The 14,683-nt window shown below is 36.6% G+C and overlaps 1 protein-coding gene and 1 pseudogene across 1 annotated transcript; one reads left to right on the top strand and one right to left on the bottom strand.

Annotated features, from left to right (window-relative positions):
* Positions 1–1,335: 1,335 nt before the first annotated feature.
* LOC141687464 (putative phospholipid-transporting ATPase 4) lies at positions 1,336–8,422 on the top strand (annotated as a pseudogene).
* A 1,087-nt stretch (positions 8,423–9,509) lies between these two features.
* LOC141683416 (subtilisin-like protease SBT1.5) lies at positions 9,510–12,510 on the bottom strand. The gene is made up of 2 exons (XM_074488130.1): positions 11,293–12,510; positions 9,510–11,096 (listed from the first exon to the last, which is right to left on the bottom strand). The coding sequence occupies exons 1-2, from the start codon at positions 12,338–12,340 to the stop codon at positions 9,781–9,783; spliced, it is 2,364 nt and encodes a 787-aa protein (XP_074344231.1). The 5' UTR covers positions 12,341–12,510; the 3' UTR covers positions 9,510–9,780.
* Between the last annotated feature and the right edge of the window lie 2,173 nt (positions 12,511–14,683).

The following is a 14,683-nucleotide window of genomic DNA, read 5'->3' as shown; positions in this document are numbered from 1 at the left end:
GGAGTAATTTCGTAATAACACAAAATCGGAGTGTTACTGGAATAGTAAAGCGATTTGCGTATGAATGTTTTTAGGGATTAGGGTTTATAAAAAATAGGGTGGCTGGACTTGGGAGGTGTCTCGATTTGTCTCAGATATCGGATTTTTTTGCCAAGATGCCCGTGTATCAATTTATATTGGCTTATACCTGGAAGACTTTAGGGATAAATTTCGTTAATGTGCTAATTACCGATTTTATTTGATTTAATCTTGGCGTTGTGATATCTTCCTTGATTTGAAAGATATCGTTTCAAGATATTTTTCGTTATTTATTCATTGTGATTGATTTTTTCCTCGTTTCAAGTAGAGGATAAAATTTGAGCATTAAATGATAATTATTAATCAAAATTAATAATTAATAATATTAAAATTTTGAATATAATTAGGATATGCCAAAATGTGGCATAACATCACCATTTTTAGTTTATGAGAAGCCCCATTTTATTATTGCGCTTGATATTATCATGTTTAATAAATCTCTCTCCTTGTTGAAAATATTTCTACCCTTATGTGAGTGTGCTTAGTCTCTCCTTGTGAGAGTTTGATTGTGTTTTGTTTGTCTTCTTTGTGAGAGTTTATTCGTATTTTAAGGTCTGAGATCATAGATCTGCAAGATGTATATAATAATGGTTCACCGGAAAAATTTGTATGATATCACGATTATGATCAATTTCTGGACATGTTCTGTCAATTACATGATATCCACTGTTATAAAAAAATTGTTATACTGTCTCTACGAGAATTCTATAAATTTCAACAATAAATAGATGCACCGCTATAAAAAATATGTTTAATGATGATAACTTTAGTGGACAAAATCTTAATTTGAATTTTATAATTTGTTCGTTAAATGTTAATTATTATTATAAATATCGTACAGCTTAATATTAATAATTATTTTTCCCTTAAAAAATTAATTTAAGAATTATACTAGTCTAGAGTCTAGACTAGAGTAGCTCCACGTATAATTCTTATACCAACCACACACAAGAATCATATGAAACAATTTCCTAAAATAATAATAATAATAAAATTTTCCAAATACGAATGAAATTCTTAAAATAAAAAATTTCCAAATTCTATAGATATTTCCCCAAAATAATAAAATTCCCTAAATCCTCTAAAATTTACTCCTGCCTTGTATAGGCTCATAGCCTAGGGGGAACGCTAAATCAGAAAAGAGCGTAAAATTACATAATTAGAAAAAGAAAAAAATAAATAAAAAGAATACAAAAAGATTACTACAAATACACACATTGCTGTGTTTGGGCTGGTACATGTTCTGTTCTGCCTTAAACCCTTTTCTTCCTGTCTCTATACTACATTTATTTTTATTTACATAATACATAATAATATTTATTTGTTTGATCCCGTTATTTTGCATTTGGGTCTGTCTTGATTTCTATCTTAAACTTCAGCTTTTCCCTGATTTCAGGTACCCTTTTACTCTCTTGTGCAAGTGAGTCAAGATTATTTTTTATTTTTGGGTTAATTTTTGTATTTGTTTTTTTGATGGTGTCTTGTTGAATTATAATTTATGCGGTTTGTATTTGGTTTGAAAGTGGTGTGATTCTTGTTTTATGACAGTATGTTATAGACTGGTGAGGTGTTCTATTGACAAGTAAGCAACTTTAAAAGTTTGTCTTTTTCCATTTTCTTGCCAGTTTTTTTTATTGTTATTATTATTATTGCATGGTTTTGAATATTGAAATTTGTAGTTCTCTTTTAGTTTTACGATTTTAGACAGTGAATATGAGATTATATGCTTTGTGCTTTGGTTGTAGCAATGTTTAAATTTTGATGTTGCTATGGTTTACACGATTGTGATGTCCGCATAGAATATGAATCCATCTGTGAATGTGTTTTATGTTTTTGTGAAGTTTGTACAGTTTTCGAAATTCAACAAGGTTTTATGATTTTCTCAGGCTGTGCTCTGCCAATATTTTTTTTTAATTCTACTAAATTGCCTCCAAGACTTCGAATCAAATCTTAGTATATTAAGATTGCTACGAGGTCTATTCTTGGGGGGCGGTGAAGACTTCTGGTGTTTGTCGATGCACCTACGAGATAATTGTGAGTTGTGACTGTGCTGAGCTGGGACCTGAGGAATGGCGCACCGCAAGATCAGGTCTAAGCTCAGAAGGAGCAGCCTTTATACATTTGGGTGTTTTTCATCGCAGCCTAAAGATGCAGAGAGATCGCATCAATCCCAAGGTCCTAGATTTTCTCGAAGAGTATACTGCAATCAGCCTCATATGCACTGCAAGAAACCTTTTAAGTATGTCTCGAATTACATTTCAACCACAAAGTACAATATCATAACATTCCTACCCAAGGCTATTTTTTAGCAGTTTTGTCGAGTGGCTAATGTTTACTTTCTTCTAGCTGCATGTTTGTCACTGACACATGTTTCACCATTCAAACCAGTTAGTATGATAGCCCCTTTGGCCTTTGTCGTTGGTCTCAGTATGGCAAAGGAGGCTATGGAAGATTGGAGCAGATTTATTCAGGATATGAAAGTTAATCTGCGAAAAGCTAGGGTTCGGAAAGCGAATGGGATGTTTACTTATAAGCCATGGTTTAAGATTCAGGTTGGAGATGTGGTAAAAGTAGAGAAGGATCAGTTTTTTCCTGCAGATTTATTACTTTTATCGTCTAGTTATGAAGACGGGATCTGTTATGTAGAGACCATGAATTTAGACGGTGAAACAAACCTGAAGATTAAAAGATCTTTGGAGGTAACTTTACCCCTGTACAATGACGATGCTTTCAAAAACTTTTCAGGAACAATTACATGTGAAGACCCCAACCCTAACCTTTACACTTTTGTTGGTAATCTTGACATTAATCGTGAAATCTATCCTCTTGACCCCAATCAGATTCTCCTCAGAGATTCGAAGCTTAGGAATACAGCTTCTGTGTATGGAGTGGTAATATACACTGGACCTGACAGCAAAGTCATGCAGAACTCTACTACTCTACTGAATCTCCTTCCAAACGAAGCAAGATTGAAAAGCAGATGGACAAAATCATTTATGTTCTTTTCACCCTCCTTGTTTTAATCTCAATTATTAGCTCAATAGGCTTTGCTGTGAAGACTAAAAACCAGATGCCAGACTGGTGGTATATTCCTCCAGATGATCAAGGTTTATATAATCCTGACCGTGCCGACTTGTCTGGATTTTATCATCTGATCACCGCTCTAATTCTTTATGGATACCTAATACCCATCTCGCTTCATATTTCTATTGAGGTTGTAAAGGTCCTGCAAGCAAAATTTATTAACCATGATATACACATGTATGATGAAGAGACGTGAACTCCTGCTCAAGCACGGACTTCGAATCTGAACGAGGAGTTAGGCCAGGTAGACACTATCCTCTCTGATAAAACTGGAACTTTGACATCCAATCAGATGAAATTCCTGAAGTGTTCCATAGCTGGAACTGCATATGGCATCTCTGCTAGTGAAGTAGAACTTGCAGCAACAAAACAGATGGCGATGGACCTTGACGAGCAGGATCATGATTTTGTGAGAAATCAGTTACATAATAATGGTGCAGGTGTTAACAATGGCCGTGGTTTTCATTCGTCAGAAATTGAGCTTGAACAAATCAAACCGGAATATGAAAACCGTCATCAACCTCTATCCGGAGGGTTTAATTTTGAGGATCGCCGCATCACGAATGGGAATTGGTCCAAGGAACCACACGCCGAGCTACATTTGTTATTTCTACGAATACTTGCGATTTGTCACACAGCAATCCCTGAGCTAATTGAGGAGACTGGCGGCTTTCGTTATGAAGCAGAGTCACCAGATGAAGGAGCTTTCCTTGTTGCAGCAAGAGAACTTGGATTTGAGTTTTGTAAAAGGACTCAATCAAGCATATTTGTGCGTGAAAGGCATCCTATCTCTAAAAAATACATTGAAAGGTCAGACAGTAGTATATCTTTTATTATTTTGTTCAACCCTTGGATTAGTTGTATTGATGCATGACGTGTTTTCTGACAATATTCAGGGAGTTCAAACTCCTCAATCTGCTTGATTTTACAAGCTAAAGGAAGAGAATGTCTGTAATTGTCAAGGATGAGGATGGGCAGATTTTTCTGTTCTGCAAAGGCGCAGACAGGTATCGTTCTGCACTTACTATATTTTCTCAATTTATTTCTCATTAAAAGAAAATCATGGTTGATGCATAAATATAAAAAATCACATGTAATGCATAGCATCCTAGTAATTATATTAGATCATGACAAGTAATAGCTGAAAGAAGTTTTAGATAGTCAAACCTAATGAACTAATCGTCATAAGAAATCTGTCATCACTTGCAACAAAATGCTTAAGAAATCTGCATTAATCAAATTAATTATCCAAACAATCCAACTGAAAAACCTATGCGTTTAAAATATGGATAAGAAATTACCAAGGATGGCTCACCGAAACTGTTATTGACTCTTTTTCTAAATAAATACTTGAATTGAATTGTTTTATTCTATGTTACTCGGACTCGGCTAGAAGTGTCCGACATGGACACGTGTCCAAGTATCGGACTCGGAATTTTTTTAAAAAATATACATGTTTTTGGCCAAACATAAGTGTCCGAGTCCGAGTGTCCATGTCCAAGTGTCGAGTGTCCGACACGGGTACTCGAAGGTAAAATGAAGAGTCCGAGTAACGTAGGTTTTATTACCGTGGAATTCCCTGACTTTGCTATTTCCTTTGGTCTAGGCAAGTAACTTCTAATTAACTTGCTAAATTATCTCTGTTTCAGATGAGCAATCATTTAGCAAAAAAAAATAAAAAAATTTAGCAATCTTAGTCTATTATCAGAGTCATACTTTGATTGAGCTATAAAATAATGTAAAAGGTATTCAAACTTTTACAGGCACTAATCTCATAACTGCGCAATGATATAAACGATTCAAGCTAATATATGTTAAACCAAAGAAATCATATACATCGTTTTGGACTTGTATGGTCTTAGCCATGAAAATACAGGTCATGATTAAATAGGAACAGCTGACCTTGAAAATCCGTGTTCATGTTTTTTGCCTGTAGGTCTGGTGATCAGGTATCTTTTATAGATAAGTACTTAATATTTTGACGTAAGTACCAGGAAGTTCCCTTAGTATTCACGCTGATGATTTTTGCTCCTTTTCTGAGCTGTTGGAAATAGATTTTGATGTTATCCCTTACTTGAATTGAGATTTTGTTGATAGGTTTCCAGCGACTCCTCAGTCAGCTTACTGATGTAGGACACAAATTCGAAACGGTGCCGGTTTCATTTTTAATATCAAATTTTAATCGCTGAATTTCGAACTTCTGTTGGATGTAGATTATTTCCTAGCTAATCCTTACATATTTTTTGCTAAATAGCTAATCTCAATTTGTGAACAATAGTAGCATGCATGTCAAATTGTTTTAAGACCCAGTGCAGTTTACTGATTTTATATAATGTAGCATCATCTTTGATCGTCTATCAAAGCGTGGAAGCATGTTTAAGGAAGCTACTACTAGGCATTTGAATGAGTATGGGGAAGCTGGTTTACGTACACTAGCACTTGCTTACAAAATGATTGAGGCCGCCGAATATTCTTCTTGGAATGAGGAGTTTCTAAGAGCAAAAACTTCTATTGGTGGTGACAGGGAGGCGATGCTTGAGCACGTATCGGATATGATGGAAAAAGATTTGATTCTTCTCGGAGCTACTGCTGTAGAGGACAAATTACAAAAAGGGGTAGGACTTATGGTTTATGGTTAGACATACTGAAATAATCTACACATCTGTGTTCAGTATTCACTTATGCCGGGGTTCCTTAACTAACTTACTCTTTCCCAAAAATCAGGTGCCTCAATGCGTAGATAAACTAGCTCAAGCTGGTCTCAAGATCTGGGTACTGACAGGTGATAAGATGGAAACTGCAATTAATATAGGGTATGCTTGAGGCTTGGTCTTATTCAATTTCATTGTAATTTCTATTATAAGCTGCTCCAATGACTTCAACAGAGCGCTTTGCAATATGATGTAGGTTTGCATGCAGTCTACTTCGGCGAGGCATGAAACAAATCTGTATAGCTGCAAATGCAGATATGCTTGCCCAAGAAAGCAAAGAGGTACTTGTTATAGAATCACAACTATTAGTTTATGTTCATGTTTGGAATAATATCTGCTATCTATTTTTACTTGTATCAGGTAGTAAAGGAGAACATTTTGATGCAACTTACTAATTCATCTCAAATGGTAAAGCTTGAAAAAGACCCTCATGCAGCTTTTGCCTTGATAATTGATGGGAAAATGCTAAATTATGTGTTGGAGACTGATTTGAAGCATCAGTTCTTACAATTAGCAGTTGAGTGTGCCTCTGTGATATGCTGTCGTGTCTCTCCTAAGCAGAAGGCATTGGTAAATAATAGATTTTTTGGCAGGGTATTATTGTTTTCACATTATATTTTTTAATTCCTAATGGGGCTTCTAGGTGACAAGATTAGTAAAGCAAGGAACCGGAAAGACCACATTAGCAATTGGTGATGGCGCAAATGATGTTGGAATGATTCAAGAGGCTGATATCGGTGTTGGCATAAGTGGTGTGGAAGGAATGCAGGTTCTTAATGTTTCTAACACAGTCGTAGCATACATTTTGTTGACAGAATTTTGTTTGGTAATAAATTTAATATGTAATAATCAGGACATCTTCAAGATAGATCCTTGTCAGTTATTATATCCTTCAAAGAAGTTGTAAACCAAAACCTGTTATTTTTTTTACATCAGAGTACTTAAGTGAACATTTTTGTTGTTAAATGTACTTATTTATGTTATACGCCAGGTCGTATCTTCCTTAACTGGAATTTATTGGTTTCTTACGCAATTATTATTTGTTCAGAACTGAAGCAAATATTTATGTTGATAGCCGTAGTAGAGTACCATGACACTTATTGTGGGGTGATATCATGAAATGATATTTTGGGATTTTTCCTGTATTTGATAATGTTATCGGTGGATCCATCATATGTAGTAAAGAAGACTACCAGTTCTTTCTTCTAGATCTTGTTTCAGTCTCACACTCTCATCTAATTCTCACAATTTTGCAGGCTGTGATGGCTAGTGATTTTGCTATTGCACAGTTCCGGTTTTTGGAGAGACTTTTAGTTGTCCATGGGCACTGGTGCTATAAGAGGATCGCTCAAATGGTAACAACCTAAAAGCTACTATATCTGTGGTGCATGTTTACTGTTTAGTGTTTAGAATGAGCCATTAAGCGCTTAGCTTTTTCACTAGATACGGAAAAAGTTAATTGTTTTAAAAATACTGAAACTGGGAGTAACACTTAATGGGCATGCTCAAGCACAAGCACAGTACAGCTGTATACTTTTGTGCTAGTTTTTTTTGTTCAAATTCCTTCTCATAAATGTTTGATTCTCTGCAGATTTGTTATTTCTTCTACAAGAATATTGTCTTTGGCCTTGCACTGTTCTACTTTGAGGCATATACTGGTTTTTCTGGGCAGTCGGTCTATGATGAGTGGTATATATTATTATTTAATGTGGTTCTTACCTCATTGCCTGTCATCTCTCTTGGGGTTTTTGAACAAGATGTTTCTTCTGAAGTTTGCTTACATGTCAGTTCCACGATAAAATTTATACTTTAACATTTTATGTGTGTTTAATATATTAATGTGTTTGAACTTTGCACTTATGACCTGGAATTTTCTTACAGTTTCCAGCATTATATCAGCAAGGACCCAAAAACATGTTCTTTGACTGGTACCGGATACTTGGATGGATGGGAAATGGGATTTATTCTTCCCTAGTTATCTTCTTCTTAAACATTAACATCTTTTGTGATCAGGCCTTCCGTAAAGGAGGGGAGACTGCAGACCTGGAAGCTATGGGCACCACCATGTTCACCTGCATTATTTGGACTGTCAACTGCCAGATTGCTCTTACCATGAGTCATTTTACATGGATACAACACTTCCTTATTTGGGGAGCATCGTAACGTGGTACATACTTCTATCTATGTTTGGCCTGGTATTCAGTGACATATCTGGGAATGTCTTCAAGATCTTTGTAGAAGTCCTTGCTCCTGCTCCATTATACTGGATTACTACACTATTAGTTACAGTTACATGTAATCTTCCGTACTTTGCTCTCATATACTTCCAAAGAGAATTCCGTCCAATGGATCATCAAGTCATCCAGGAAATGAAATACTACAAAAAGGATGAAGAAGATGATATCATGTGGACAGAAGAGCGATCTAAAGCTAGACAAGAAACGAAGATAGGGTTCACAGCAAGAGTAGATGCAACTATTAGACAGTTGAAAGAGAGATTACATAAAAAAGCATTCGATTCATAATATAATTCAAATTTTTGATTCTTATTTTCCAAGTGCAAGTTTAATTTGATTGCTGAATTTGTTATATTGAGACCAAATTGAACCAAACCGTTTTAATGGTTACTTCCCTACCCTAACTGAACTACCTTTCTACATTCATCTCTTAGTCTCAATTTTGTTGACTTGGCTGCCCAAACAACTTGTTCCTCTGCCCTCAATTACCCTGAAGCAAGAGTTCGCAATGTTTGCATCACAAGTTTTTGGTAGGCCGAACAAAATTAAGCACAATCAAGTTGCCATTTAGTAAGTTAAGTCAAACAAATATAATCTTCACCGTGAAATCTTAGAGGATAGCTGGAACACAGCAGAATCAATAGGCGTGTGGGCTTGCCTGATTTTATCTTTTGTATTTCTCTCCAGAAATGTAACTTATACAAACAGTGAAAGTCCGTTGCAGCTCTTTAGCAAAGTAAAATTTTGATACAAACAATCCACAAAGCACAATGCACATGTATTCAGACCTTTCAAGTAGTGTGTATTTGAGCAAGCCTTCCCCTCAATACGACTAAAACTATTCTCTGCAACTAAAATCACACAATTATCTGGAGCCAGTACTAGCAGCTGTTGGCTGCACAAAGGAAATGCAGACCTCGCTTTAACACATCGATACTGCCGATTACCAAATTTAACAACTTAATTAAAATGGTTTTACATCTGATTCTACAAACATTTTCAGAATGGATGGCTTTTGTTCAGAGTCATAGCAGTGCAAGCACACATATAGAAGCTAAAAATACAATTAAAAGCTTAATGTCTTACACTTGGGTCCTGTTATATCCGGCCTTGCTTGAACAAAAAAGTTGATAACTTTCATGTAGAAAGCTTATTGATGGATAAATACTCCGTTGTTTATGGTTTCTTCCCCATCTACAACCCACTTGTAGAGCTTCATTGTTCAATTTTAGTGTACAGACACTAAAGAAACCATTTCGGTTAATCATACTCTTTTATGGACCAAAGAAACCCTTGCAATCCCTATCTTTTCGGGAAATTGTATTTTGGACCTTTTATCAAACAAAAGTTTATCATTTTCGCAAATAATACACTTTAAATATCAACTTGAATTGGGCAATTGACTCAAAGATTACTAATAAATTAATACAGTAATAGCTTACAAAATCATACTTAAAATATACAACAATCACGCACACATGACATATCTACACTCTTTTAACCTCATTATAACACTCTTTCCTACAAGTATATATAATAATTTATAATGTTACAATAACGATGATGAAAACAAGAAAAGATTCTCCAGGCCTTAGTTTTGGGCAGATAGATGAAATATCTATCAAAATAAACATAGTTTCGAAAGAATGAAAAACCCAAGACAATCCCACCTACAGGGGTTGCTGCATTGTGACAACTAATGGACTAGTGACAATGTGCTTTCCATCTGACCATTCTATTGCGCCACTCCTCATGCTTGAACTCCCAGATGAGAGCTTCACTTCCATTGCTTCCACTCTCACTAAGAAGTTCAGCTTCTGCCCTGTCCTTCTAAATGCCAGTTTCTCCGGCTCAACTGTGACCAGCGTTCCAGTGGGAGGCCTAATTGCAACCTTGTACACAGAATTAGAATCCCCGACATTAGTTACTGTCCGTATGAAGTGGGTAGACATCTTATGCTGTCCATATTGTTGGAACACCACTGATAAAGATGGGTAATTTAAATTCCCCAAATGCCCAGCCTTTCTTGCTCCACTACAATCTGCATTCTTTCTGGTGATCACTTGAATGTTTTTTGTAGTGTAATTTGAATTGCATAGAAAATCAACATAACCGTATGAATCTATATCATAAACAAGTCCCGGATCCATGGCCTTCTGAGGGTGAACATGCCCTGCTCCATAATCCATAACAGTTGATGAATTACCTGTAGATTCGTCCAACATTGTTTCACCTCTGTTATCTATTGTATATGCTGTTGTTGTAAGTGCTGATCTTATTGCTGCTGGACTCCATCCTGGATGTGCTGCCTTTAGCAATGCAGCTAGACCAGAAACATGGGGACATGCCATTGATGTCCCTGACAATATATTAAATTCAGTGTGACGCTTGTCAGAAGCAATTCCAGATGGCCCAACTCCATCAGGCCATGCTGCAAGGATATTAACTCCCGGTGCAATGATATCAGGCTTCAATATATCAGGCGACTCTGGATTAGGTCCCCTGGCGGAAAATGATGCAACAACAGGGGCTGGCCTAACTCCGAGCCTTGTCCCTTTAAAAACTATGCTAGCTTTCGGAGACCTACCAGCCGATGCGATATACCTTCTAATCATGTCACCTGATATCGCACCGACAGCAGTTGCTGGCAAGACGTGGCAATCAGCCACTAGGCCTTCACCATCAAAAACACCATTAGCTAGTATCATAGCAACCCCACCAGCCTTTTTAACTACTTCGCCTTTAGCTGCCCTAGAATTAATTCCTCTGTCACACATTACAATCTTTCCCTTCACATCTTTGGGTTCCAAAGAACCTTCAAGGCAGAGGGATGAGGAGTAACCATCACCACCGCCTTCGCCACCTGCATATACAAGTGGGTAGAGGCGATGAGGTGATAATGCAGGTCCACTGTATATACTCACTCCCCGTATTGTTCTTCCATTTCCTAACTTGACCTCAGCCGGAAAGTCACGATCAATCGTACCTACAGTTAGCGGATCAGAAAATAATAATTGTGAGTCCAAATTAGATTCTAATTTTTATAAAATACTAGTCCTCTATAATTATTTATACTACAGCAGAGCTTTACATTATTAGTATCAACAATTTTACTGTAATTAATTTTTCCTTGTAGATTCCATAGACTCGACTAGCCCCTATATAATTTTGTCATTGTATACCTGCTCCGACTGTTGTAACCCAGGGAGCTATGTTGGTAACCGTAAGACCACCAGGACCGCCATTACCAGCTGACGCCGACACAAACACACCAGCATCCGAAGCTCCAAAAGCCGCAATTGCAATAGCATCAAGATGATAAGGTACAACTACACCTCCAACACTAAGCGAAACAACATCAACACCATCGGCAACGGCAGCATCAAAAGCAGCAAGAATATCCGAATCATAACATCCAGCATTCCAACAAACTTTATAAGCAGCAAGACGCGCTTTAGGAGCCATTCCAGCAGCAACACCGCGTGCATATCCAAGCGTAGCAGCCGGGAAAACATATCTCCCGGCTGCTATCGAAGCGGTGTGTGTCCCATGGCCATCAGAGTCTCTAGGAGAACGATGTTCTACAGTTTCATTCATCGGGCCATTAGTAGCTTCATAACCGCTACTAAAGAACCTAGCACCAATCAATTTTCGATTACATGAAGTACTTGGAAAGCCTATAGCACCTACACACTGGCCTTTCCATTTACTAGGAACAGGGCTGAGATCATGGTCATTAAAACTACGTCTTTCGGGCCAGATCCCAGTGTCGATAACTCCAATAACAAGATCTGACCCGAAATCAGATTCTTTAAGCAACTGACCAGCAGTGTCACTAGTCTTCAACCCTAGAAACTGCGGAGACCTAGTAGTGTGAAGCTGTCGAACTTGTTCAGGAATGACCGCAATGACCCCAGGACTGGACTCAAGTTTTAAGGCCTGTGAAGCCAAGAGCTGTGTCGAAAAACCGTGGAAAACAGTGCTGTAAGAGTGGATAAGAGACGGAGAGAACGTGTTTTCTTCGAGTGAGTTGAGTGAGGATTGGTACCAGTGAGTATGTGTAGGGAAAATAGATGGTTTAGCATCGTGTTGGACGTGAACTATGAATGTTTTGATGTGGTAGTCTTCCAGATGAGCTGCGAATGTTGGTGATAAAATGAACAACAATAGTAAAGAGAAATGGTTAAGACGGAGACAAGAAGAAGTGAGCAATAGTTGAAGCATTGCCATGAGAGTGAAATGAAGGTAGAATTGGAGTGAGGTTGATTCAATTATTTTGTTGGTCAGGTGACTGAGTAGCAGCAGTAGTACATTATTATTTGTGTGATGGGAGAGCAGTGAATGAGAGATGGAGGAGAGATTACTGGTACCAGGCAACTTGTATAATGTAGCAGTTGGGGTCCTTATTATTCGACTCCATGACACCCCCGACATTGGCTTAAAATCAACTGGTTACTCAACACTTACGAGATGATTATAATTATCAAAAATATAAAATTTTAAATATTACATAATGGAGGTTCTACTGTAGTTTAATAAGTAGCTAATTCCATCGACAATAGTACCATTTAGTATGACAAGGCAGTGTCACTAATTCACTATACTGGTGAAAATCTATCCAAATGGTTTGTTTAATCTAATGGGGAAGTGTCTAGTCAGAGGCTCAGAATCAATCTCAAAATCTTGTTCCTACTTTCGGTGCTTTTGATACCCGTGTACAAGTAATAAACTAGCTACTGCTGCTACCTGTGCTGTTAATTGCCTTTAACCCATAAGTGAAAACTGCTTTCGTTTAAATTTCATGCTTTATATGTTACTACTGACGTAACCTAATTTCTACTTGGACTCCGGTCTTTGACCATTGCTTATTCTAATCATCTATTTGCGGACAGGTTTAACATTATAATTGATGTGAATTAATGAGTAACATCATTCTATGATTAGAGCAACTCTAAGAGTAAATTAACATTCTCCTCATAAAAAAAAATTATTATATTCATTCTTAGTTATTTAAGATTTGAAATTATTTTTTGTTTCCAACAAGGCTCCTTAGTATTGCTCTTTATCTATCCATTTATCTATATTATATTACATGTCAATCTAATAATGTAGTATATGCTGCACTTCTGTGCATTTGAATATAAATTCAATATAAAATTGAAAAAGGAGACCCGAGAGGCTTCTCAGTAGTTGGAGAGATTTAACACTCCTGGTGTTTTAGAGAAGGCCAAGGAGGGTATTGGAGATGATTTTTGTTTCAATTTCCTCAAATTTTAACTAAATGAGGTCAATGGAGAGTCTCTTGGAGCTTAGTGCCTAATATTTTGGTTATATGGTTTTTGCTATCGGTGTCCTGCGTAACAGATGATTTGACCACAATCGTGGTTATTTGGAGTTCCTACTTGAGTCACCGATAACAAGTTAACATTAGTTGCATCCTGCAATTTTATGTAGGTTTTCGGATACAGTTTTTAATCAGCAAATTCATTAGAGATAGCAAAGGAAGCCTTAAACAAACTAAACACCAACAAGTATGAACAAAATCACAGAGTAATATATTAGAGTATCGCACGTGTTTGTCAGACAGTACAGTACAGGTACCTGTAGCCGTAGGGCATCCTGAATAGAAGCATAAGCATGTATGTAAGGCCTAAATTACAAAAACAGGCTTGTTGGCATCCGTATACTTAATGTGCTGCAGCTGAGTAACGCACTCACTTGTAGTTGCCAATAATTTGTGTAAACGTGCAGGCGACAAAATAGGGGTGTGATGGTCCAGGATCTCTCGCCTTTTCACGTCCGTGACCCAACCATTACTCATTACTCTATCAACCAAAGTCTTCTGGAGTAGTAAAAAAGTGAAACTTACACTTATTTTTTTTTATATTAATTTCCTTCGAACAGCCCCTTATGATTTTCCCTTTAGGGCGGGTCAAATGATTTATAGCAATTTATTAGATGGACCCCTGTCCATATTTATTTACTTGTATGTATGTATGTATGTGTCCCATTTTCAAATCATGCTTAAACTCTGTTTTCTTTCTCAAAATAATTAATAAATTCCCCAACTACAAAAATGAGGCCAGCAATTACAGTGGTTGAGCAGCTGCACAGATTTACAAAAAGTTAATGCAAATTTCTTTGCAATGAGCAATGAAGAGAAGAGGGTATAATTATAGTCTTATTGGTCAAAATCCGTAAGGTGTCCCCTTTGCGGGATTCCGAGATTTTGAATCATGTCAAAAAATAAGGAATATGTGTGAGGGTATTTAATTATATAAATTAATTATATAAAAAATGTTAGATAAGATTAAGTTTTTTAATAAATACAGCGGCTGTGCTTATATAATTATTTTATACTCCAAAATAAATATAGTGAGTAGTGATTGTTCTTATTGCTTACCTTGGTATCCAACTTTGAAGCATTACAAATTCAAACTAAAGGTTTGGTAACATTGTTTATAAATTCAAACACTTCTCTTTCTCCTTTTGAATGTTTTTTCCTTCTCCTTTTGAATGTTTTAATCCTCCTAAGCTAACTTTAAAATTTAAGAAATTAATACATCGTCTCCT

This window comes from Apium graveolens, chromosome 9 (assembly GCF_009905375.1).
Source record: "Apium graveolens cultivar Ventura chromosome 9, ASM990537v1, whole genome shotgun sequence".
Classification (NCBI taxonomy): domain Eukaryota; kingdom Viridiplantae; phylum Streptophyta; class Magnoliopsida; order Apiales; family Apiaceae; genus Apium; species Apium graveolens.
The sequence above is the reverse complement of the archived record's forward strand: the minus strand, read 5'-3'. Positions and strand labels throughout refer to the sequence as shown.